General features: G+C 38.6%; 1 protein-coding gene and 1 long non-coding RNA gene across 2 annotated transcripts in view; one reads left to right on the top strand and one right to left on the bottom strand.

The window, feature by feature from the left end:
• LOC122550664 overlaps positions 1–18,071 on the top strand; it is a 58,038-nt gene extending 39,967 nt beyond the window's left edge. Inside the window, exon 3 of the long non-coding RNA XR_006311910.1 lies at positions 17,525–18,071. This is a non-coding gene — a long non-coding RNA (uncharacterized LOC122550664). The remainder of the gene's footprint in view (positions 1–17,524) is intronic.
• A 3,988-nt stretch (positions 18,072–22,059) lies between these two features.
• Positions 22,060–24,569, bottom strand: part of LOC122550661 (PC3-like endoprotease variant B) — an 869,748-nt gene continuing 867,238 nt past the window's right edge. Inside the window, exon 20 of the mRNA XM_043691743.1 lies at positions 22,060–24,557. Within this exon, the coding sequence (XP_043547678.1) occupies positions 24,489–24,557 (69 nt within the window). The 3' untranslated portion in view covers positions 22,060–24,488. The remainder of the gene's footprint in view (positions 24,558–24,569) is intronic.

Genomic DNA, 24,569 nt, shown 5'->3' with positions numbered 1-24,569 from the left:
AGGAAACCGGAGCACCCGGAGGAAACCCACGCAGACACGGGGAGAACGTGCAAACTCCACACAGTCAGTCGCCTGAGGCGGGAATTGAACCCGGGTCTCTAGCGCTGTGAGGCAGCAGTGCTAACCACTGTGCCACCGTGCCGCCCACAAAGTGGGTAGTGAAGAAGGTGTTTAGTATACTTGCCTTCACTGGTCAGTTCATTGAGCTGGGGAGTTGAGACATCACATTGCAGCTGCACAGGTCATTGGTGAGGCCACTTTGCAATACTGCATTCAATTCTGATCTCCCTGCCACAGGAAAGTTGTTAAACTTGAAAGAGTTCAGAAAAGATTTACAAGAACATTGCCAGGATTTGAAGGTTTGAGCCATAGGGAGAGGCTGAATAGAGTGGAGGTTTTTCTCCCTGGAGTGTTGGAGGCTGAGGGAACACCTTACAGAGGTTTATAAAATCATGAGGGACGTGGATCCCTTGAATAGCCAAGGCTTTTTTCCCCAGAATAGGGAAGTCCAAAACTAGAGGGTATAGGTTTAAGGTGAGAGGTGAAAGATTTAACAGAGACCTAAGGGATAACTTATTCACTCAGCAGGTGGTGCGTTTATGGAATGAGCTACTAAAAGAGGTGGTGGAGGTGATTACACGTTTACAACATTTAAAATTACACCATCTAAAAGGCGTCTAGATGGGTAAATAAACAGGAAGGATTTGGAGGGGTATGGATCAAATGCTAGCAGATGGGATCCGAGCAGTTTAGGCTATCTGGTTGCATGGATGAGTTGGACCGAAGGGACTGTTTCCTTGCTGTATAACTGTAACTCTGAGTACATGAGAATGAGTAACTGTGCTAAAAGTGACACATGTTGAAACAGGACCAGGTGTGTGGCATGTAAAAAAAATGGAAAGATAGAATCAGGCTTTAAAGTCATTGAACTTGATGTTGTGATCTAGAGGCTGCAGGTCCCTCAAGCAGAAAATGGGATGTTGTTCTGCAAACATGTGCTGAGGCTCACTGGAACACTGTAGCAGGTCTGTGACAGAAATGCTGGCCAAGGAACATAGTGATGTCTCGAAGTAACAGGTAACTGGAAGCTTGGGGCCATTTTTGCAGACAGAATGTAGGTGTTATGCAAAGTGGTAACCCATCTGTATTTTGTTCCCCCAGTGTAGAGGAGACTACATTGTGAACACAATAGATGAGATTGAATAAAGCTGCTTCACCTGCAAGGTAGGACTGGGCCTTGGATGGTAAGGAGGGGGGAAGTAAATGTTGAAACTTCTGCGGTTGCATATGATGGTGATGTGGGGATGAAAATACACTTTTTGTTGCACTTTGCAGAAAAGATCCTGACTTTCCCTTTCATTGTCAATTGCCAGTGTAAGATTTACCAGCAAACCTTAATGAGTAATGTTATGGGCTTTCTTTGCACAATGTACGTTGTCGTTAAGATTGTAAACTTTGTTCAAACAGGAGACCATCCGCACTGATTATTAAATCCTTACTCAACAAACTTGATGCTGCCTTTGGTGAACTGATCTACCATCTATGAGATGGTTAAGTTGAGGGGAGATCCTGCAAAGATTTGCTTGAAGTCATCACCTAAATTAAGGAATGAAGTGTGCAGTAAACTGTCAGACAACGTGTGCTTGCTCAGCATTGGACATTAACTGTTTCCCACCTCTCAGCATTCAAGAAATACTCTGCACCTCCACTCTTCCTCCTAAAATAGATAACCTCACACTTAGCCACATTATCTTCAATTTTGCCGTGCTCTTGTCCACTCATGCAGCTTTATCTAAATTGACCAATATTTTTTCAAAACCTCCTCACAATTCATTCCCACTAAAATTTTGGAACCTTGGAAATCGAACAATTGGTCCCCACATTCAAATCATTAAGGTTGTGAAAAGCTGGAACCCAAACGTTGATTCTTGAGGTACCCCACAGTTCACACCTTGCAAACCCAAGAGGAACTCTTTGATTTGTTCCTATTGTCTGCTTACTGCTTGTTATCCAAACATCAGTACATTCTAGTATATTCCCCCAGTTACATCGGTTTTAGTTTTATTCACTCACCTCTTGTGTGGGATTTTATCGAAAGCTTTCTGAAGATCCAAATCCATATCTACTGGGTTCCCTGTATTATGTCTGCTAGTATCATCTTCAAAAATCTCTCGCAGGTTTTGCTAAAATGATTTTTTTCCTTTCATAAATCCATGTTGGCTTGTTCTCTAATCAGACAATTGTTTTCAAAATATCCAGTTATCACTTATTAGCATGGAAAGAGGATTGGCTGGCAGAAAACAGATTACGTTTAAATGAATCGTTGCCTGATTGACAGGATGTGACGAGTAGAGATCACAGGGATATGTGCTGAGGCCTCAATTTTTTGCAATTTATATCAATGTTGTAGGCGAGATGAGTGAAAGCATGGTAGTTAAATTCACAGACAACACCAGGTTAAGTAGGAAAGTATGTTGTGAAGAAGATATAAGGAGGTTGCAGATGGATATACATAGGTTGAGTGAGTAGGCTAGAATCTGACAGTATAATGTTGGAAAATATGAAGTTGTTCACTTAGACAGGAAGATTAAAAAATGCATTACTTAAGTTGAGAACAATAGCCAAATGTTGAGTTTCAGAGGATTTAGGTGTTCTGGTGCAAGAGTAATTTAAAAAAAAGAATATATTAGTACAGCAGATAATCAAGAAGCCTAATGGGATTCTGTCCTTTCTTATGAAAGGAAATGAACATTAAAGTAAGGATATTATACTTCTGTTACAAAAGATGTTTGTGAGACAACATTTTGAATACTGTGCAATTTTGGTCTCCTTATTTAAGGTAGGATGTAAATACATTGGAGGTTCAGTGGAGGTTTAGTAAATTAATACCAAAATGGAGTGAGTTAACTTAAAAGGATAGATTGGAAAGGCTAGGGTGGTGCAACTGCATTTCAGAGCAATGAGGGGTGACCTGATAGAAGTATGTAAGATCTTGAATGGTCTTACAAGGTGGATGTTAGAAGGATGTTTCCTCTTGTGAGTCAGTTATGGATTGCTCTTTCAGATCAGAGAATGTTCTTTTCCTTTCAGAGGGAATACTCTGTCTTTTAAGGCAGTGAGATAAGGTAATTAAGTATGTTTTAAGAAAAAAGCAGGTAGATTATTATTAGGCAGGGAAATTAAGGTCAAGAGTACATGGGAATGTGGAACTCAAAATGCAAATAGGTCATCCAAGACCTTCTTGAATGGAGCAGGTTCAAGGGGCTAACTGATCTATTTCTGCTCCTATTTCATGTTTGTATGTTTATAATCAGGCTGACCGGTCAGCAGTTCTGGATTTTCTCTTTCCCTCCGTTTTTAAACAGCGAGGCTACATTTTCAACCTTCCAATCTGCAGGCATTATTGCAAATGAATAGAATTTTGAAAGTGATCTCTGATGCATCCAATATCTTTGCAGTTATCGCTTTCAATCTTTTAGCGTGAAGATCATTGGATCCTGGGTATTTGTCATCATTCATTCCTACTCGTGTCTCTAATCTTATTTTGTCTGAATGAAAATTAATTTCTTTCATTTTCACATTCCCACTAGACACCTGGATCTTAATTATTTCAGGAAGCCTTTGCATCTTCCTTTGTGAAGACTGACATAAAGTACAGAGTTAGATTCTTTGACATTTCTCTATTTCATATTATAAAACTCTGTCACTTGGAAGAGCATAGTAAAACAGGGCAAAGTCAGCATGGTTTCATCAAAGGGAAGTCATACCTGAAAAATCTGTTGGAATTCTTTGAGGAGGTAATGAGCAGGTTAGGCTAAGGGCAGCCAATGGATGTTATCTACTTAGACTTCCAGAAGGCCTTTGACATGGTGCCACGTAAGATGCCGACTAAGATAAGGTCCCATGGGTTAGATGCAAGGTACTAGCATGGATAGACGATTGGCACTCTGGCAGAAGGCAGAGAGTGGGGATCAAAGGGTCCTTCTCAGGATGGCAGCTGGTGACTAATGGTGTTCTGCAAGGATCAGTATTGGAACCACAACTTTTCACTTTATACATTTAATGATTTAGATGAAGGAACTAAGGGCATTCTAGCTAAGTTTGCAGATGATACAAAAATAGAGTCATATAGTCATAGAGATGTATAGCATGGAAACAGATCCTTTGGTTCAACTTGTCAATGCTGACCAGATATCCTAAATTAACTGAGTCCCATTTGCCAGCACTTGACCCATATCCCTCTCAACCCTTCCCATTCATATACCCATCCAGATGCCTTTTAAATGTTGCAACTGTACCAGTCTCCACCACTTCCTCTGGCAGCTCATTACAAACATCACCACCCTTTGCGTGAAAAAGTTGCCCCTTAGATTCCTTTTAAATCTTTTCCCTCTCATCCTAAATCTATGTCCTCTAGTTGTGGACACCCCACCCTAGGGAAAAGACTTTGTCTATTTATCCTATCCATGTCCCTCATGATTTTATAAACCTCTATAAGGTCACCCCTCAGCCTCCGACCCTGCAGGGAAAAACACCCCAATTTATTCAGCCTCTCTCTCTATAGCTTAAATCCTCCAATCCTGGCAACATCCTTGTAAATCTTTTCTGAACCCTTTCAAGTTTCACAACATCCTTCCTAAAGGAGAGAGATCAGAATTGCACATAATATTCTGAAACTGGCCTAACCAATGGCGACAGGTAGCATTGAGGCGGCGAAGAGACTGAAGAAGGGTTTAAGTGAATTTAGGAGAGTGAGCAAAGCAGTGGCAGATGGAATATGACGTGGCAAAGTGTGAGGTCATGCCATTTGGCAGGAAGAATAGAAGCGTAGACTATTTTCTAAATGGGGAGAAAATTCAGAAATCTGAAGTGCAAAGGGATTTGGGAGTCCTCGTCCAGGATTCTCTTAAGGTAAACTTGCAGTCAGTAGTTAGGAAGGCAAATACAATGTTAGCATTTAGTTGGAGAGGCAGGGATGTGCTTCTGAGGCCTTACAAAGCTCTGGTCAGACCACATTCAGAGTATTGTGAGCGATTTTGGGCCTCATATGACAGGAAGGATGTATTGGCCTTGGAGCAGATCAAGAGAAGTTTAATGAGAATGATTCCAGAAATGAAATATTTAATATTTGAAGACTCTATACTCATTGCGTTTAGAAGGATGGGGGAGGCGGGGGGGGATTTAATTTAAACTTATGGAATACTGAATGGCCTGGACAGAGTAGACATTGGAAAGATGTTTTCATTAGCAGGAGAGACTTGGACTTGAGGGCACAGCCTCACAGTGAGGGTAAAACCCTTTAGATTAGAGATGAGGAGAAATGTCTTCAGCTGGAGTGTGGTAAATCTATGAGTTCATTGTCACAGAAGGCTGTGGAATCCAGGTCATTGTGTATATGTAAGACTGGCTTAGATTGTTAAGTGGATCAGAGGTTACAGGGAAAAAGGAGGAGAGTGAGGTGAAACTTATCAGCCATGATTGAATGGCACGCAGACTTGATGGGCCAAATGGCCTAATTTCTGCTCTTATGTCTTATGGTCTTTGCCTGTTATGGACCCATGTTGGTCTTTAATAATCTCTTCCTTTTAAAACACCCACAGAAGCTTGAACTATTTTTACTTGCTATTTTACATTCATTTTTGTTTAAATCAATTTATTGATCCTCTTGTGCTGAATTCTAAAGTTCTCCAATCTTCAGACTTATAACCTTTTATAGTAACTTTGGTATTTTTCTCCTTTAATCTACTACTATCTTTCCTTGTTAGGCAAGATGTTCTCATGTTTCCTGTTGGATATTTCCTCCTTGTATGGAAGCACAACTTTTTTTGAAAACCAAGCTTTAAATCTTTTAAAATACAGGTCATTCTGCTATAATGTATGTTTCAACAATATGTACGCGCTGTAACGCAATTGCCGAATTGGGGATGCTGTTTCTAAAGCGTGAACTTTTAAAACATGTGTTGGCTGTAATGTGATTACATTGCCAACACTTTAAGCACTGTTTCTAAAGTGCGATTCCTCTATAACGTGGGGTTGAGCAAGAACGCAACCATTGTGTTATAGAAGAACTGACTGTAGTTTTCCAATCCATCACAGCCATCTTCCTCCTTATATCTATCTTATACCAATTCACCTTATTTAGTTTTAAGCTCCTCGTTTCAAATTAAACTACATCATTTTGAAAATTCCATCATGCTATGGTCATTATTCCCTAAAAGTTCTTTTATAATAATTTCCCAAGTTAGCATGATATCAGGTGCAACATAGTCTGTTTATATTCCATAAAGCTATCTTAATTACATTTCAGGAATTCTTCTCCATTGCATTAGTCCTCATTAGATTTACTCATTCCAAATGTAGATTGAAGTCACCCATTATTGCTGTATTCTCATTGCGAATGTAATTCTAATTTGTTGATTCACACTGTATCCAATATTACCGCTACTGTTCTCTGGCCCACATGAAGAATTCCTTCCAATATTTGCTGCCCCTTGTTGTTTCTCAGGTATATGCAAACCAATCCTGTATCCTGTTCTTTCATTTGGAGATCCTCCCCAGTTATATATTGATTTCTTCCCTTTATTATCAGCAAAACTCTACCTCATTCCCATTTTTGCCTGTTCTCCTAAATATTAAATATCCTTTAATATTAAGTTCCCAATCTTGGCCACTGCAGCTATATTTCTGTATTGGGAATAAATCATACTCTTTTTATTCCTACTAGCACCATCAATTCACCTATTATTTCTTTCAAATGCCATGTTCATTCAGAATGCCTTTGATTCATCTTCTTTGTCTCTACTCTGTAATTTAATGCTGGTTGTTTCTAAGACATAGTTTCTGCTGCTTTCCACTTCCATTTACAGCTTTTCTACTTCCCATAAGCAGCTTTGTTTTTATTCTATTTGAATTTCTTCTCAGGTTCCCATGCCTGACAAAGTAGTTTAAATGCTGTACAACAGTCCAGTCTCTCTGCGAGGATATTAGTCCAGGTTCTGCCAATGATCTCTTTAATTAAGGCAGAGAGATAACTATGGAAAATCAAAAAAAAGATGGTACCACCTTGATAATGTGTTATGATCACTCTACATTAATTAGCTTGTATAGATTTGGATTATTTATTACTTTGTTTAGACCCTTGTCATGCAATTCTTATAGCTATTATGTTGTTCCAGTCACTTGGTTTGTCTCTATCACCATCTTATTTTTGATTTTCTGTAATTACTCTCTGCCTTAATTAATTGGATCATAGGTCATCCCTTCACTTGCTGTTCAGCTGTTGACACTTTACCTACACCATTTGACACTTTTGATCACCTGCAAAGACTTGTCATTCAGCCTGTTGACACTCCACTCACACCATTTGTATTATCTTTTGACGCTCTTAATTACCTGGAATTATCTTGCAATGATCTTTCTGCCTATAAATTCTGTGCCTGTGTGCTACCATCCACTTCACCTAATGAATGAGCAGTGCCTCAGAAGCTTGTGATTTCAAATAAACCTGTTGGACTATAACCTGGTGTCATGTGATTTCTGACTTCTGACTTCTTGGTAGAAGACCAAGAGTCTGAAGGAAGACCAAAGACTGTTAGCAATAAAGTCTGCAATCCTCTGTGCTGAACAGCCTATAACTCCAAGACCTGTTTCATTGCCTCTGCTCCTCCATTCTTCAGAATGGCTTTACGATTGGAAAAGTGTTCCCATCTGAGATTAGTCATGTATTTCCTTCCTTTGTCTATTAAACTATGAATGTTATCTAAACTGTTATTACTTAACAATTCTATATGGGATCTGAACATTCCTTATAAATGATTAGCTACCTATACTAGACAACTGCAGTCATAAATGCCCACTCTTCTGCCTCATCTGTGCCACTAAGGAAGATGAGGTACCATAAACGTGGATCTTGCTACATTCCTCTGGAAAACCATCACCCTCACCAGCATCGAATGTGTCACACTATTTAATGAGAGACACAGGACTTGTGTATTACCTGTCTGGTCTTTTGATTGCCTTGAGGTCATCCATTCCCTCTCTGACCGCTGGTCATAATCTGTGGTGTTTTTACTTGTTAAATGTGCAGTCCACATAATTCTCAGCTCCACGGGTGCATAATAGTGATTCTACCCACAGCCTGAGTCCCAAAACACAGAGCTCAATTTTGTACAGCTGTAGACACTTCCGACACATTGTTTAAGCTACATGAAACATCCATAGCTCCCCACATGCACAGGACGGGCAATCTGTGCCACTGAGCTGACTTGCGAGCTTAAGTTAACTTCTAAAATATTTACTTTAAACTGGAGACTAGATTATAACAAGAGCAATTACTGATCAATTCCAATTAATCTCTGTCTTGGAAAACTGATTTCAGATATTCACCAACCAATCAGCTTCTGATTTTGCCATGAGGTCAGTGATTTTTTTTCCCAAATTGCATTGCTTTATATCTTCATTGTGTTCCACATGCATTTCCTTGCAGTTCCCCTTTCAGCTCTCTTTCCTAGATAAGTTGATTAGTTTGCAACAAGAAAGTTGTAATTTCCATGTATTACTTTGTCTGGAATAATACACTCTATAGTCAAATTCATTGCCTTAGACTTTGGGAAGGCCACTATCTTTTTTTTCCTTCTATCTACACTGGTATTCGATTTTTCAAAAATGGATTGCTATGTTGGAGGTTATGTTTGAAAGGCACTGGCAGCCATTAATTTGTTATCAATGTAAATGTGGTAAAAATCAGACTTTAAAGAGCCAAATGTGAGAATTTAAGTAACTACTTTTTTGTAATAACAAAGACTTGGCATCAGCATAATCAAAGATATGCTGCTGTGCCAAGTCAATGATGCACTCTGGTTGTTAGCTCAAAGGTTCGCACCTATTATGCTGATCTATATTAGATGCAATTTTACTAATTCATGTTCATTAGGTATAGGTGTTAAGGGTTACAGAACTAAAGTGGGTAGACAGAGATAAAATACAGATCAACTGCAATCTAACTGGTTGGTGGAACAAAGATGCCCTAAATAAGAAGGTGTCCACACAATATAACTGTACTGCTTGAGTTCGTAGAAAATATAATCACCCTTACTTGTTTTCTTTTCTTTTTGTGGCCTTCACCACCTAAATTCTGCTCAGAAACTTAAGTCCCCAGGGAGCGTAGTTCAGAAAGAAGTTGGCAGCAATCAACAGGCCTTTCCAGCATTACAGACACCTGACATCCTGCTCCCCAACCCCCTGTGGAACTGAGAGTGCTTTCAGCGCTGCACACTGTCAAATTATGTAAATATAATGACCTCATACTATAGGACAAGGTTAATGTGCTCTGCAGGATGTAAGTAACAGGGATCAAACAACACTCTCATTGACAGGCCTCAGTTGTTTTCTTTAGATTTCTGGCACATACTATAAGTATTACTTATGTTCACGTATATATGTAACAGAAAGAAAAAATAGAGAAAATAAAAATGAGGCTGAGGCCATGTTCGAATATGTTTAAAGTCTAAACATGCCTGAGGGCAAATACAGTTACATGTCTAGAACAAATGTTTTGAAAATATATTTTGACTGTATCGAAGATGCATTCTTTTGAATCAGGATTGACCTAACATTCCCAAATGTTCTACATTATGACTGTCTCTCATTCTCTCACTCATACACCATGCATGCACAGAAACACACACATACTTAATATATTAAGTTTATATATAGTGATCATATTATGGATGTTACACAAAGACTGCATATTACACACTGTGCATTATGATAATCACACATATTATACAGTACCATGTTTTAAATTATGTCACCCTTACATGCAACAAATTATGATTTATTATGCATTAATCCTGCATATTATTACATATTATATATGTCACAGCACATGTTATGCATCTGTCACATGTGTATTACATATTATGGGTGTCTCAGGTCATTTGCAAATATAGTGTTATGACCAAGATGAGAAGGGAATACTTTTTTCTCATCCCACTACTCCACAAGTTACAATATATATTGAATTGTTTGACATCATTCGCAATATGGTTAATTGTATGCTTTCTGTATATTAATCCTTGAGTAAAAAAAAACAGTTTTTTTAACAAATGCAAAATTATTGACTTATAATAAAACAACTTATTTCATGAAGATCCAAAATTGGTGAACACATGCAGTTTGTGATATCCCTCTAAGTAAAGGGGAAAAGAAAGATCTTTCTGTTGCTATTTATTTCGGTTAGTTTATGAAGGAAACAAAAGGATATGGTGTGGAATGTTGAGACAGCTGCCATTCAGATACTCTGGCACATGGAGACAAGTCACCAGACACATGGTTGTCTCTGGGGTCGTGGCAGATGCAACTTGCTCAGGAAACAGTAATGAGAGGTTTCCTTTGTTCTTCAAGAGGACAATCAGGTTTCACGTTAGACTCGCTAGAAAGGTACTTCCGAAAAAGGAGAGATGAGCTGAGCAGCTGATTCTTTGGCAGGCTTCTTCAACTGAAAATCAAAATCTCCAATTGCCTACAAAACACTGCTCAAACAGAACAACTATAAAAGACATTCAGGTGACCACCAGCAAAGAAATCCAGCAAATAGGTGAAACCGCATAGTTTCTAAGAAATTCCTCATTAAAATGAATATTCAATACATTTTTAAAATAATCTGCTTTAAAGGAAACAAACCAAGTATCTCCACAGAATTGAAATAACCAATTTTTCCAACATTGTTCAAAACTCAATGTCTGAAAAATGTTAAATGAAATTTTCATGATTAACATGTTTCATATCTCAATTATCACATAGTTATAATACAATATGATTATGATTGGCTCCATGTTAGATTTTAAGTCACAATTTAAGCCAATGGGTGTGTGAAAATCAAGGGACCTTGCCTGTTGAAATAGATTGAAGGAGACACTTCAGCACAATTGGAACAGCAACCCCCTGCAGGAGATTCAAGATAGAAGGCGACAGCATTGTCACACCTTCACTGTTTAAAAAAAATCAATATCTTCATTTTCAGTCTCACACTATTAGTACTTGGCATTGTATATACATTGTATTAGCTCTAAGCATGTAAACATTCAACAATACACTCTCCATCACCGAATACTCCCATCTTCCTTCATCAAAGTTGTGAAAATATGTCAGCAACTATGTTCTTTTGTCCTGCCACATGAATAATTTCCAAATTGAATGACTGTATCAATAAACTCCATCTGAATAGTCTGGTATTTATATCATTACATTTTTCTAAAAATGCTCAATCATCTCAAATACAAACCAGGCCACATAAATGTTGAAATGCTGCAAAAACAACACCAAACTCAAGGTCTCTTTCCCAATGCTGCAATATTTATTTTGATGAATTCTGAACTTGTGGAAAAAGAAATGCCCAGTAGGTCTTTCTATACTTTCATCATCTTCTTACAAGAGTTCAACACTGACATTCTAATTAATCACATTATTAACCATCTTGAATGGCTTTATGTTGTTGGATGTTGCATTGGTTAACACAGCTTTCAGGCTGTAAAATGCCTTCTGACACTCATCCATCTACAGACATTTTTTGCACTTTTTAACAGGTCAGTCAGTGGAGCAACTACACTGCTAAAATCAAGTACAAATTTCTGGTAAAAAGCCACTTAAGCCCAGGAATCACAATACTTACCTCTTTGTTAACAATATAGGAAAATTCCCAATAACCTTCAATTTTCACATCCCATGAGGCCTTATGTTTGTGTGCAATGGTATGGCCTAGGAACATGAATTGGCCTTTGTAAACTCACTCTTAGCCAGGTTTATCAGTAAGCCCAACTCCTGAAGTTGATCTATTCTGATTGATGCGCCAAATGTTCCTTTCATGTGTGACTAAACATCATCTGATCATCTCTGTGCACCACACAATTGGGTAATCCCCAAATTACCTAAGTGTTTCATCTTTGAAATATGGCTCGAGAATTCTTCCTACCAAATGGCATGACTTTGTACTGATAAAGTATATTTGATGTCAGTTTCCTCTTCAAGACTTAATTTTTTAAAGTCAGTAGCATTTTGGGATACACTCAGATTTGCCTTCTGTGTATGCTTTTTGGTACAACTGCTTTACCTTTCCATTTTTTCTGTTGTAATTCAGCTAACTTCCCATAACTGAAAATATCCACTTTGTCCTCCACCTGTTCTTGTTTTTATATCAACCATTTGATCAAAAATAGTTTCTGATAATTGAACTTGAACTTCCTTTTCTTTATTCTACCTGTGGTTTTGTGACCTTGTTACCAGAATGTACTTCCTGTAACATCTCAGTTGTCTGATTTTCCACTAACTTTTCAACCACAGTCAGCATCACTCCCACTTGAGATCCAGCTAAAACATTATCGAGGATAAACTTATGTTAGGAACTAAGAGTTTCTCTATTACTCCTGCTTTTCTCTACTTTTCACTGGACTCTCCAACCTCACCTTACGTAATGGAATACTGCCCTTCTCACTACAAATTCCACATATTACCTTTTCTGGTAACACTCCTTCTCACCATCTCTCATCATCAAAGGCTGACTTGCTCCCATATCCCTTAACATCTTAATTTGTTTACCTTAATTTGTTCTTCTGGCTTACATGAGTAAACCTTACCCTAGTAAGTAACTTCTTTAAAGAGATTTGGCACTTTCTTATCGGCCAATCCCAACCCAGCTGTACATTCATTTGCAGCTCTTTAGCTTCAAGTGTGATTTCCTTTACCACATTAACAAACCCCATTAATGTACCCTGTTTTCCCACTGGACTTTTTTTAAACCACCAGCACAGTGACTTTCATGTGTCCTACCTTATACAGTGAAAATCTCTGAAGTTGTTTTTACTTCTCTTCCCCCTCCACGTGAGTTTTCTTGTTAACCTGTGGTAAACTATCTTCAGTAACTTCAATGAGATCACTTTTCCCCTTACCACTTGAGGATTTCTCTTTTCCCAAATTTCCATCCCTCACAGATTGAAATTTATGTTGGAAGCCAAACTTTGATTAATGAACCAACTCATAATCATCTACCCTTTCCATTGCTAATCTTGCTATTGTGACTCTCTGCTTTTGTGCATAAGTTCTCACTCCTTCTGGAACTGAATTTTTGAACTTCTCCAAAAGAACAGTCTCTCTGAGAAGTTTACATGTCTGATTTATTTTCAATGTCCTTAACAAAGTTACTTGTTTGATCCTTTCAAATTCTATGGACGTTTGACTAGGATTCCTAAGACACTGTCTGTAGGCTTCTGGCGCTAGTTCAGATGCACTTAAGATGGCTTTTTTCATCTAATTACATTCGCCAGATATCTCCCTTGACAATAACGCAAACACCTCAATACCTCTACTTACGAACTTTGTTTGAATCAGCAGTACCACATTGTCAGTGGTCATTGCATTTGCTTAGGAGAAAGTGAGGATTGCAGATGCTGGAGATCAGAGCTGAAAAATGTGTTGCTGGAAAAGGGCAGCAGGTCAGGCAGCATCCAAGGAGCAGGAGAATCGACGTTTCGGGCATAAGCCCTTCTTTCATTTGCTTAGCCACTTCCTCATATGAAATAAAAAATTCTTCTATGTCTTCCTCATCAAACCTTGGAAACACTTAGATATATTTAAACAGATCCCCATTAGGTCTTTGGCTATGATGGGTCTACTCTTCAGCGCTGTCCTCATCACCACTCCCACCTTTTTATCTTTAACTCCACCATTTTAAGTTGACTTTCACTTCCATTTCCAACTTCCAAAGTTCAAAAGATCTCTCTTTATCCTTTACTTCTGCTGGGGCCATTTGTTCTTTTTCTTTTGCGAGGGCTATTCTTTGTTTTACTTTTTCCGTTGTCATTGTCTATAATTCAAGATATTGTTGGAATATTGTTGCAAGATATTGCAATTGAGTTTTAACTGTTTCCAATGATTCCGATTATTTTTTTGGCAATGGTAAGAGCTGAGCAATTGCTCCACATTCCCTAGGCAACACCAACTTCAGCTTGTCTGCAGATTCCAAAAACTTTGGCCTTACTCACCTTGTGTAAACCACCCCAAATGATTTCTTCCACACCCAGGAATATCTTGGCCACTGAAAGAGCTATCATTACACAAGGCACTCCCTACTTAAACCAATCAAATATAACACCTGAAAAGAAAACAATAGCACTCACCACTCATTGTTTTTGAGTCCAATAATCCCAAATCCAACCTGGAATTAGAGATTTTGACCCAGATCTCTGGTTTGTTATGGACCAGACCAAACCTCCCAAATTATTTTATAGAGATAGCCTTGATCTTAACTTCTTTATTTTTGTTAAGGCAAATATAAGGCACTGTTTCCCAGATGTAATTTGATAGGTCCACCACTAATCTTTAATCAAAACACACTTTAACCTTACAACAGTTAAAATATAATGAAAAGAAGAATTTGCCTAACTTTATTGAAATACTAAAATATAATATATTATTTAGACACTACTCATCAACTGTTCCAATGTAAACAATTCAGCGATACAGTCCAGTCAAAAGAAACATTGAAAGAAACAATCTGCCCCTTTTGATTTTTAAGAGGAAGTCTCTCTGTTTAAGACTTCACTCTAGCAGCAAAGAACTTAAGCTTTCAGCTCCAATGGCCAGTCTAAACCACCAACTAACTGAAAGCAAAACTAAAATACATTGTGTCAATGTGAACCTGACCTCGCTCAATGATGATTCTTTCATCTTACTTTCTAAAAAAGATCTAGGGTGAACTCAAAGCTGTTTACCAACCGGCCGTCTGAAGGAGACATTTCAGTATCACTGTGACAACACCCCTCTGCAAGAGAAACAGGTCAAAACACATCTCTTGAAGGTACAGTATTGTCACAAGGATGCACAGTCCTTTGGAAGGTTTGAACCCATAGAGGAGATGAGAAAAAGAGTTTGTAATGAGCAGGGCAACAATTTCAGGAGAAATTACTGATTAGAGGTGGAGTTTAACTACTTGGGGATTTGTACTTAAAGGCTCCTCCATATCCATTCATGAATACCAGCAGAGTCACGCCTTCATCAACTAAAAAAAGATAAGCTGCCACTACTGAAATTGTTGTCAACATCTGTGCAATCATTTGATGACACTTCTGCATTAATCATGATTTATCCCATTGTTCTATGAAGTTTTTATGTTGTTGGATTTTTTTTGGTGTAAAGATTACAGTATCTTCCAAAACTGGTAGCTTCAGTATCCCACACTGTTTTAATGCTATGATCAGACAGTGAGAGAGTAAATTTCCTGAAAATACCTTAATATCATTTTATTGCTTAATTGTTTGACAAATGCATGGTCAATGGCCAGATCATTTGGTAATACTTCAATAATACTGTCTCACTATCCTGGCTTTTAAAATAAAAATACTTGCTTTTGCAGAGTACTCACCATAATTTCAGAATCTCTCAGTCCTCTTGATAAACTAATAAAGTACATTTAAAGTGTAGTCAGTTGTGAAATAGAAACTTATCTTCACTGGTTTTGGCATGAATAATTCTCCAAGTGGTGCTTTTCTCAGTAAGCATCTTTTTGAATGGACACACAACAGTTTCAGGACAAGGTAAGAGAACCACTCAATACAACAGCAGACTGCATTTCATTACCATGGGAATGATATGAAATTAAGATGTGTCTCGACATTGTAGTCAGCAAATTAAAGACTTTAGGTTGTTAATTGACAGTGTGTCTCTTTTATTTTTGAAATGTGGGGAAGAAAAGAACCTGGGATGGAATTTTCCCATTTTCATTTGAAATGTTTTGGTTGAGTAAGCATCATCGTGTCCGATCCACAATGGCAGCGAGTGATATTTCCCAACCAATCTTTCTCTTTTTATTCACGTTGCAGCTGGGATCTTGAGCCCCCTTCTAGGGGAGTTTGTGGCAGGAAGGCTGGACATGTTCACCATCACCGGGAATTTACAGCATTCATGTCACAGGATCTACATTTAAAGCCCAGTTGTACAGCACTTCCGATGCTCCAAACCAGTGACTGCCCCTCATGATGCTCTACTGTCAGCATCAAATGTCCAACAAGAAGAACAAAGATGGTTCCCACTTTGTGGACAGGGACCTGGAGGTGTTGATGGTGAGGTAGTGGAGAGGCAGGCCATTCCTTTTCCTGCTGAAAGTGAAAGGAGGCCAGGTCACTAACCCCAGACAGCCTGTGCTAAAACAGAACCTGGGTTGGTGCTGTCCCGTGGATTTAGTTGGATGTCCAGCAGTGCAAAGTTAACAGCTATCATCTTCTCTCTCCTGCCTTACATCCACAGGGTCACCACTCTAACTCTGTCACTACACGCACTTCTCACCAAGGCTCATGGACTAAACTCTCACTGTTGCATGTATCATGTACAATTAACACCTCTCGTCCACCTCATTCTCCCAAATAACTAATCCTCCTGCCTTCTGTGCTTCCTTGCTCACAGGGAACACTCATCAACTCTCCTGTCGTTGCGGCCTCTTCCATCAAACTCAATCCCAACCCTTGTCTCAATGCAGGAGAGTCAAAGAATATGGTGCTGGAAAAGCACAGCCGGTCAGGCAGCATCCGCGCAGCAGGAGAATCGATGTTTCAAACATAAGCCCTTCATCCAGAGTGAGGCTTGTGGCCCAAGGGGGCTGAGAGATAAATGGCAGGGGGATGAGGGTGTGGTTGGGGAAAAGGTAGCTGGGAATGCGATAGTTAGATGAAGTGGGGGGTAATGGTAATAGGTTGAAGAGGAGTGGATAGGTGGGAAGGAAGATGGACAGGTAGGACAGTTCACCAGGGCAATGCTGAGTTGGAATGTTGGATCTGGGATAAGGCGGGGGAGGGGAAATGAGGAAACCGGTGAAACCCACATTGATATCGTATGGTTGGAGGTGTTTCACCATTCCTTATTTCTCCTCCTTCCACCTTACCCCAGATTCAACCTTCCAACTCGGCACCATCCTCTTGAACTGTCCTACCTGTTCATTTTCCTTCCCACCTATCTACTCCACCCTCCTCTTCGACCTATCACCATTACCCTCCACCTTCATCTAACTATTGCATTCCCAGCTACCTTTTCCCCAAACCCATCCCCATCCCTCTGCCATTTGTCTCTCATTCCCCTTGGGCCACAAGCCTCACTCCGGATGAAGGGCTTATGTTCGAAACATCGATTCTCCTGCTCCTCGGATGCTGCCTGACCGGCTGTGCTTTTTCAGCACCATACTCTTCGATTCTGATCTCCAGCATCTGCAGTCCTCACTTTCTTCTCCTCAATGCAGGACAGCCAGCTCACAATTGGGTTGAGTAATGTCGGTTGGAGGTGGTGGCTTCTGGCTCCATATGAGGAGAAAATGTTTCTAGATGAAGAAGTGCATAACCAATCATGAGGAAATGGAAGGAATATCATGGTCAAACAATTCAAGAACCTTCTTGGAGCCATCATATTCTGCTATCCTGTTTACACAAGTGTTAACTGATTCTTAATCTCTTTTCAACAACTAATCCCCTGTTTTCTCTTATTATAGGCATTAGTGGAAGCCAGAGAACCTCAGCTAAGAAGAGGCCAGCACCAGACATCTTTAGCTTCACCTCCATCCTCAGAGGATGTATAGGCATTATGCATCCTCAGTGAGTTCAGTTTGCAGATCAAATGTGAAAGCATATACTGTTCAACATGTCAATGATACAACTCTGCAGCTGATTGAGACAGAAATGCCCAGGGAAGAAGATAATCCCATAGTCTATGCCATTAATGACTTTGCATGCACAGATACAGGAATATCAGGTAGGTTTGTCAAATGCACTTGGTAAGCTGGATCGAAGGATGAAGAAGTCTAAGAACATTATCATATTGTTCTGAATAAGGGTCACCGGAACCAAACCATTAACTTTGATTTCTCTTCACAGATCCTGCCAGATCTGCTAAGCTTTTCCAGCAACTTCTGTTTTTATTATTAATATTGTGCTGGCCTTAGCCCTGTAGTCTGCCATCCTAGCCAAAGGTGCTCCCAGCATCAATGGCAAGATGAAAGAAGCTGAGGAGCCTTGATCTCACTTCAGCTGCCCCTTCCCGTCCCCTCCTTCTCTCCTACCTGTGGTGTCCGGGCTACTGGAGTTGAAACTGAGGACGATCTCTGGCTTTGGACTGTCTAGGACCAAAGACACCCAGAAGAAGATTGCCAAAATTTTCTAAACGTAAAGGGTCACTTGCAGAACAGGCTACGTCCAGGCCAGTTGCAAGTGGCAGGACCACCCTTAGATGCAGTGAGAAGCAGATGAAGTAAAATAATGTACTGGAGACATGAAAATGAGACATCATTGTAAATAATTTTTCACTCCTGTAAATATACTTTGCCAGTGCAAGGGAACGTACGTTTTTTGGTGTAATGTTTGCTGCCTGACCTGGTTAAGGCACACCCATGTGAGAGAGGTGCAGCCCTCTTCAGATATCCCAAGGATGAAAGAAGCTGCAATAGTCAGACATTGCAAGTAATTGATGCTGGCTGCAGATTGTCTCAGATATCAGAGATTTTGGAACTGTGAGAATGAAGATTGCAGCCAGGGATTGCAAAACATGGACTAAAAGTAATGTGCAGGAGTTTTGCTAGACCCTGGCCTGTATAAATAATTCCACACCCACACACCCCGTTTGAGTGAGTACAGAATCAATAATGATCCCACACACCCCTGTAGAGAAAAGTCCATTCTACATACCAGCATTTCAAGGCAGTGCATTACCATTTAAGGTTGGGATCTGTACTCACATGTCTATTCTCTCTCGGATCACAATGATTTGCTAAGAAATGCTGCACAAAGTGTTGCCTCTCACAGGTTCAACACTATCCTGATAAATGCTGAAATGCTTCAGGGCATGTTGAGACATTGAAGGGTCATCGATATTGATAGAGTCAAAAGGAGATTCCTCAGGATTACCTGCTGGCACTTGTGAGAGACTTTGCTGTATAATACTCATAAGATATCCTAACAGGAGCTTTAAGAGTTCCCTAATCCTAGCACTATGCAATGTTTATGCTTTGTTTCACTCACTGTTGCTTTTTCCTAATGGTCGAGGATATGTTAATATTTAAGTTGTTGAAAGTGGGAATAACCAAAGGAATGAAGCAGAGAATCACAAAGATGATGAGACATTTATTCGATGACACAAAGAGAGTAAACATTTCCTTTGCAATAAACAGGGGTTGCTTACCAGATTGCCAAAAGAACGTTAAATAGTTAAACAAAGAGCAGTCACAGCTCATTTAACCTGGAAGTGGATTTCAATTCGGTTCACTCTGGCTTCTCACATTGAATGATGCTATCCTCTGTCACGCGGTCAATTGATCCTCATTAACACCTTTAGAACACTGCTCTTGATCCCTCAGTTTGTCTGCATCCAGGAAATTCCCCTTTGTTAACTCCAGTTGTGGAGCCACAATACACCACAATGATGCGGGACACCCTTTCTGGATTGTATTGCAAGGTTCTGCTAGAGCAGTGCAAGTATTGAAACTTCATCTTAAGGAGGCCTAAGATCTGTGCCACTATGACTCTAGTGGAAGTATGTTGTATTATCATTTTGTGTCAGTCTGAAGGTTTCATGAAGCTGTCATGAGCCATGTTGAGAGAGATACCTTTTGTCACTCAGCAGCCACCTCAGTGGAGCCTGATCAACTTGGAAGCATGCAGGGACTTGCAAATCCTCGATTATGTATGACTCAGGGCAACTCCCAGGATATCTGCGTAGATCTCCAGAACTTGGCTTTCATGGTCACAATCTATCTAACTTAAAAATATTCAATAATTCTGCTTCTGACTTCTTTCCAGGATGAGAATCTAAATACTCACAAACCTTAGAGAGAGAAAAAAACACATCTCTGTTTTAAATGGTCAGTCTCCTATTTTTAAATAATGTTGCCTAGCTCTTGATTGTCCCATAAGAGGAAGCAGATTCTCCATATCGACCCTGTTAAAACACTTCAAAATCATATGCAATACAATTTAGTTACTTCTTGCTGTTCACAACTCCAGTGGATATAAGCTGAGCCTGTTCAACCTCTCCTCATGAAACAACTCCCATTCCAGCTATTAATCTGTTAATATTTACCCGAATTGCTGACTACACATTTACATCCTTCTTAAATACTGTGCACAGTATGTCAGATGCAGTCTCGGCAATGCTCTGTGCATGTGAAGCACAACCTCCCCACTTTTGTATTCAATTCTTTTGACAAAAATGATAACATTCCATTAGCTTTCCTAATCACTTGTTGTACTGGCATACTAAACTTTTGTGATTTTTTTAAATACCTTTTGTGGTTCACCAGAAGTGTACCCAGATCCCTCTGCGTCTCAGAGTCCTGTAATTTCTCACCATTTAGCGAAGAAATTTTTTTTTGTCCCAGTGGACAATTTCACACATTGCATGTTTTGTAACATTTACCAGATCTTCGCCCACTCACTTAACCTATCTATTTTCTTTTGTATTCTCCTTATGTCCTCTTCATAACTTAATTTCCTACTTATCAATATGTCAGCAGTTTGGTAACCGTACCTTTGGCCATTCAGAAATAGTGATCTTAGAGCATGCAGCTAACTGTAGTCACCAGGTACCTCCTCTGATTAACACATTAATAATTTGCTCCATCTATCTTCATAGGGGACGAGAAGATGATTGTAAGTAATATAAAAATAAGGTGAGTTGGGGTTTTAATGAGATACAAATGCATTGAAATAAGATAGTGATCACTTAATGGTGAAATTCTGAAGTCACTAAAGGAAGATCACAAATGGTTTTCTTGGGAAATTGCTTTTTTTGTTCTCTCCATATTTCCCACTGACCTCTTTTGCTCACATGTCACCAGGGAGGAGAAAATCTCCCCATGGTTTGAGTTGCCCCTTTCATTTTTATTAGAAAAGAATGGAAGTTACAGAAGACATGAAAAATTTGGTATAACGTACAGATCCCATGGCTCACAAAATATCTTGATGTCACTAGAAAACACTTTACAGAGTGGGGTACCATTCAATTAGACATCCTGGGTAATGAACATAAGATGTACAAATTATAGTGATAAATATTCAGCTCAGCTACTGAGCTGTCCACAGAAATCTGCTGTCCTCTATTACGTATCTAACCATCTGTTGGTTTTTTCTAACGATTTTGAATTCATGCTCTCAGAAGATCATTGCAGGCATTAATAACTTTCTGCAAGTGAAGAATTTTAAAACATTGCACAGTAACAAACGGGAAAAAAAATAGAATAATTGCGGATTAGTTTTGATTTCTGCTGATGGCATCAAAGAAGCAGTAACAATTGAGGTGCCCCTTCATATCTTTCTCCAGATATTCATTTCCTCATTTCCATGAATGTCAAATGAGAGAAATTTATACTCGGTGGTTGAGTTGATATCACCAATTTACACCATCACCCAAAGTTAACTTTCCCCAACACAGTCCCCACTTGTAACTCTGTTACAGTGAACTAAATGCAGTGGATAAATTTTGACAGGTTCAGTAAAACTTGTCTGAGCCTATGCAGGAACATACATCCCAGCCTCAGCCTACTTACATATTTATTTTGATAATATAATGAGTTTGTTTTCAAAAATAAACAGTAATAAATATAGAATCAATCTGGCAATACAGTTGTGAAAGTATATAAAATTATCACCTGCCAATGTCCCACTGTTCCTCTAATCTTTTTAATCTATTTTTAGTTGGGTGTCCATTGTGCACTTTGAGAAGAGTGCTGCAAATGAGTCAGTATGTGGTCTGTGAGATTGGTAGGGACTAATTCTCTATTGACTATCCATTGAAGAAGGTTTCTTGTAGTTGCTTGGAAGTGTTCTTGATTTGATCCATATCAGACCAATGTTCACCGCATAGAGAAATGGGACTATGAACCCTTGTTCAACACGAGAATGGCATTGATTTTTTTCATAATGACTTTATAAATCTGAGTGTTTTACTTTTATTCATGATACATTCATAGCAGATGAGTCTATATATAATTTAAGTAGGCTCAGAAAACTGGATGATTATATGACATACACTATGATATCTCCTTAAAACATTTATTCAATTTTTTTCATCGGTGTGCAATTGAAATACATGGCTAACAAAATGCTTGAAGAGAAGATCAAATCATTGTGGCATAACAATCTAAAGACGTCTGCAGTGAAATGATTAATAAAAATGAGCAGGGATTATGTTCATGAGAAAAAGTCACATAAATGTTTCTTAATGATGAATTAGAGGAAGTAACTAATGTGATTCCCAACTTTTGCTAAGCAATTTCAGCATTATTCTATAAATCAAATTCAGAGTAGAATTTGGCTCTCCATTTTATTAATAACAAGACAGTTAAATTTTCCACCAGTAATGTTAAATTATAGATTATTGTATTAGTAAGAAACCTTGATCTGACACAACCTGCATACTGAAACAAAACTGAAGATGTCTTTATAAATTATGTTGTTTCATATTTTAAGACTCAAATTTATTTTAAGTCTCCTGTATTGAGCGTACATGGTAGCTTCCATTCTATGTATTCATTAAAAGTGAAGATTTAAGGTCTGTATGATAATAAAGCCTAAAACAGAAAAAAAATGTTGTTATGCCAAAACATTAATGTCACTTATTAATAAAATTCTCAATATTCCATTCACAAACCATAAACATTGTAAAAAGTGATATTTTCTTTTTAGACCAGACAATTAAATGGTGCTTTCTCTTGTGGACTCTACTTCTGGTCAAAGCACGTATGTCACAGTAGGCTGCAAGAAGTGGGCACAATTACTGACTGACACCTATTCTCACAGAATCACTCTGTTTCCAGCCCATGGTAAATCCTGTTCACTCAGATCATACTAGCAGTTAAATCTCTGAGGAAACACTGAATACCAATAGGGCCAGGAGTAACCTCAAATCTTGCAAAGACTCTGAACAGAAGAGAGTGAAAATTTATAAACTGAACAATTAAATTTCCAAGTTGGCTTTAAACAGTTAACATAGTTGTTCAATTTCTGGTTGGAAGTGGGTAGCAATTTTTCTTGTCACACATTTCTGAGAAAATATTACTAGTTCTTTCTTTTAGTAAGATAAATCCAGCATTGTTGTTCAAATTTTGGTAAGATGAATTTATTTAATTTCAAATCAAGTTTTTTCTTCAATTAGCTTCTCAAGGACTCTTTATAGACAACATCTATTGCCTGTATTCTTTCAGTGAAGCTGAAGGTGCCACATTACTTTCTCCTCTTCAAAGCAGTGAGATGTACATCTCTAGAAATGTGAATGAAATGAATGGCCCTATCCAGAGGCTCAGTTAAGATAGTGCCTTCTGTCTGTATGTGACAGTTAGAGGAAAGATCACTTTCACTAGGTGTAGTCAGCTGAGGTAATTGTTCCTATTGCCAATAGCAGAAAACACAGCACATTTCATTCCACAGGAGTGTAACAGTATATTATCACCAGAAACATCTGTTGCTGAAAACAGAATATTCAACTTGAAAATAAATTGGACTATGTATTTGCACAGGATGGAGATGAACTCTAAGTTTAAATCAGCCCTTTCCATATTTCCTAACTGAATAGTTCAAATAAAATACCAGTTGAAAGCTCCAGTATGTAAATTAAAAGCTAATTTTGAAAAAGAAACTGATGCAGAATTCTGTCAGTGCCATCTTAGATGCATGTGCTTAAAATTACCCGAGGTTCACCAGTAAAGGAGGGTTGGAATATTTGGTGAGACAGAATAAATTGCTAAAAATGTCTAATTTCTTCAGCATGTTTTGCCAATACCTTGCAAGAAGTACATATGGAGATTCCAGGAAAATTTGCAAGTTATATTCTTTTAATATTAGATCGGGTTTTTAGTCACCATTCTAAAGTCTTACCAAATTACCATCTTATCCTCTCTAGAAAGACAGCACTGAACACTTGAAAGAGAGAAATAAAGGCTGAGTTGATTCTTCAATCACAGGCATGATTAGTCGTCATCACCATTATACATTGGAACCAAATATATGCTTGTTTGTTCCCTTAAAGTACCTTTAATCAATATTGTGATTTGTGGATGAAATATTTTCATTTATTGCATATCTCATTTTACAAAGACTTTGGGAGGTATAAATTTGTTTCAAGAGGTAGCATGAAATGGATGTTATGGCCTGGACCATTGTCTCCCCAACCGAATACCTAATCTTTCCAGTTATAACCTCCTCGCAATGTTCAGGTACATTAGCTACAATGGAATAGAATATCAAGTGGCGCAATAATATCTATTTAGTGCTACCACCCAAGACAAATATTTACCCCTTTTATGTTAAGTATAATTTTATTTATTTTTGGCGCAGCCATGTCATTGAGAATCTTCTTGTCTTTAATCATTTTCTTAAAGGTGTCATCCATATTTTCCATCATCTTTGACATTTTGGATATTATTTGCGACTGTTCAAGGAAGCTATCAGTAAAGAAGCAGGATCCTCACTCTACTCTTCTGCAGACTTAGAAGATAGTACATTGCTTCTTTGATATTCAGTCTGAGCTTCATCAACATCCTGTGGCAGAAA

This window comes from Chiloscyllium plagiosum, chromosome 6 (assembly GCF_004010195.1).
Source record: "Chiloscyllium plagiosum isolate BGI_BamShark_2017 chromosome 6, ASM401019v2, whole genome shotgun sequence".
Classification (NCBI taxonomy): domain Eukaryota; kingdom Metazoa; phylum Chordata; class Chondrichthyes; order Orectolobiformes; family Hemiscylliidae; genus Chiloscyllium; species Chiloscyllium plagiosum.
This window is presented reverse-complemented; position numbering and strand designations above follow the sequence as displayed.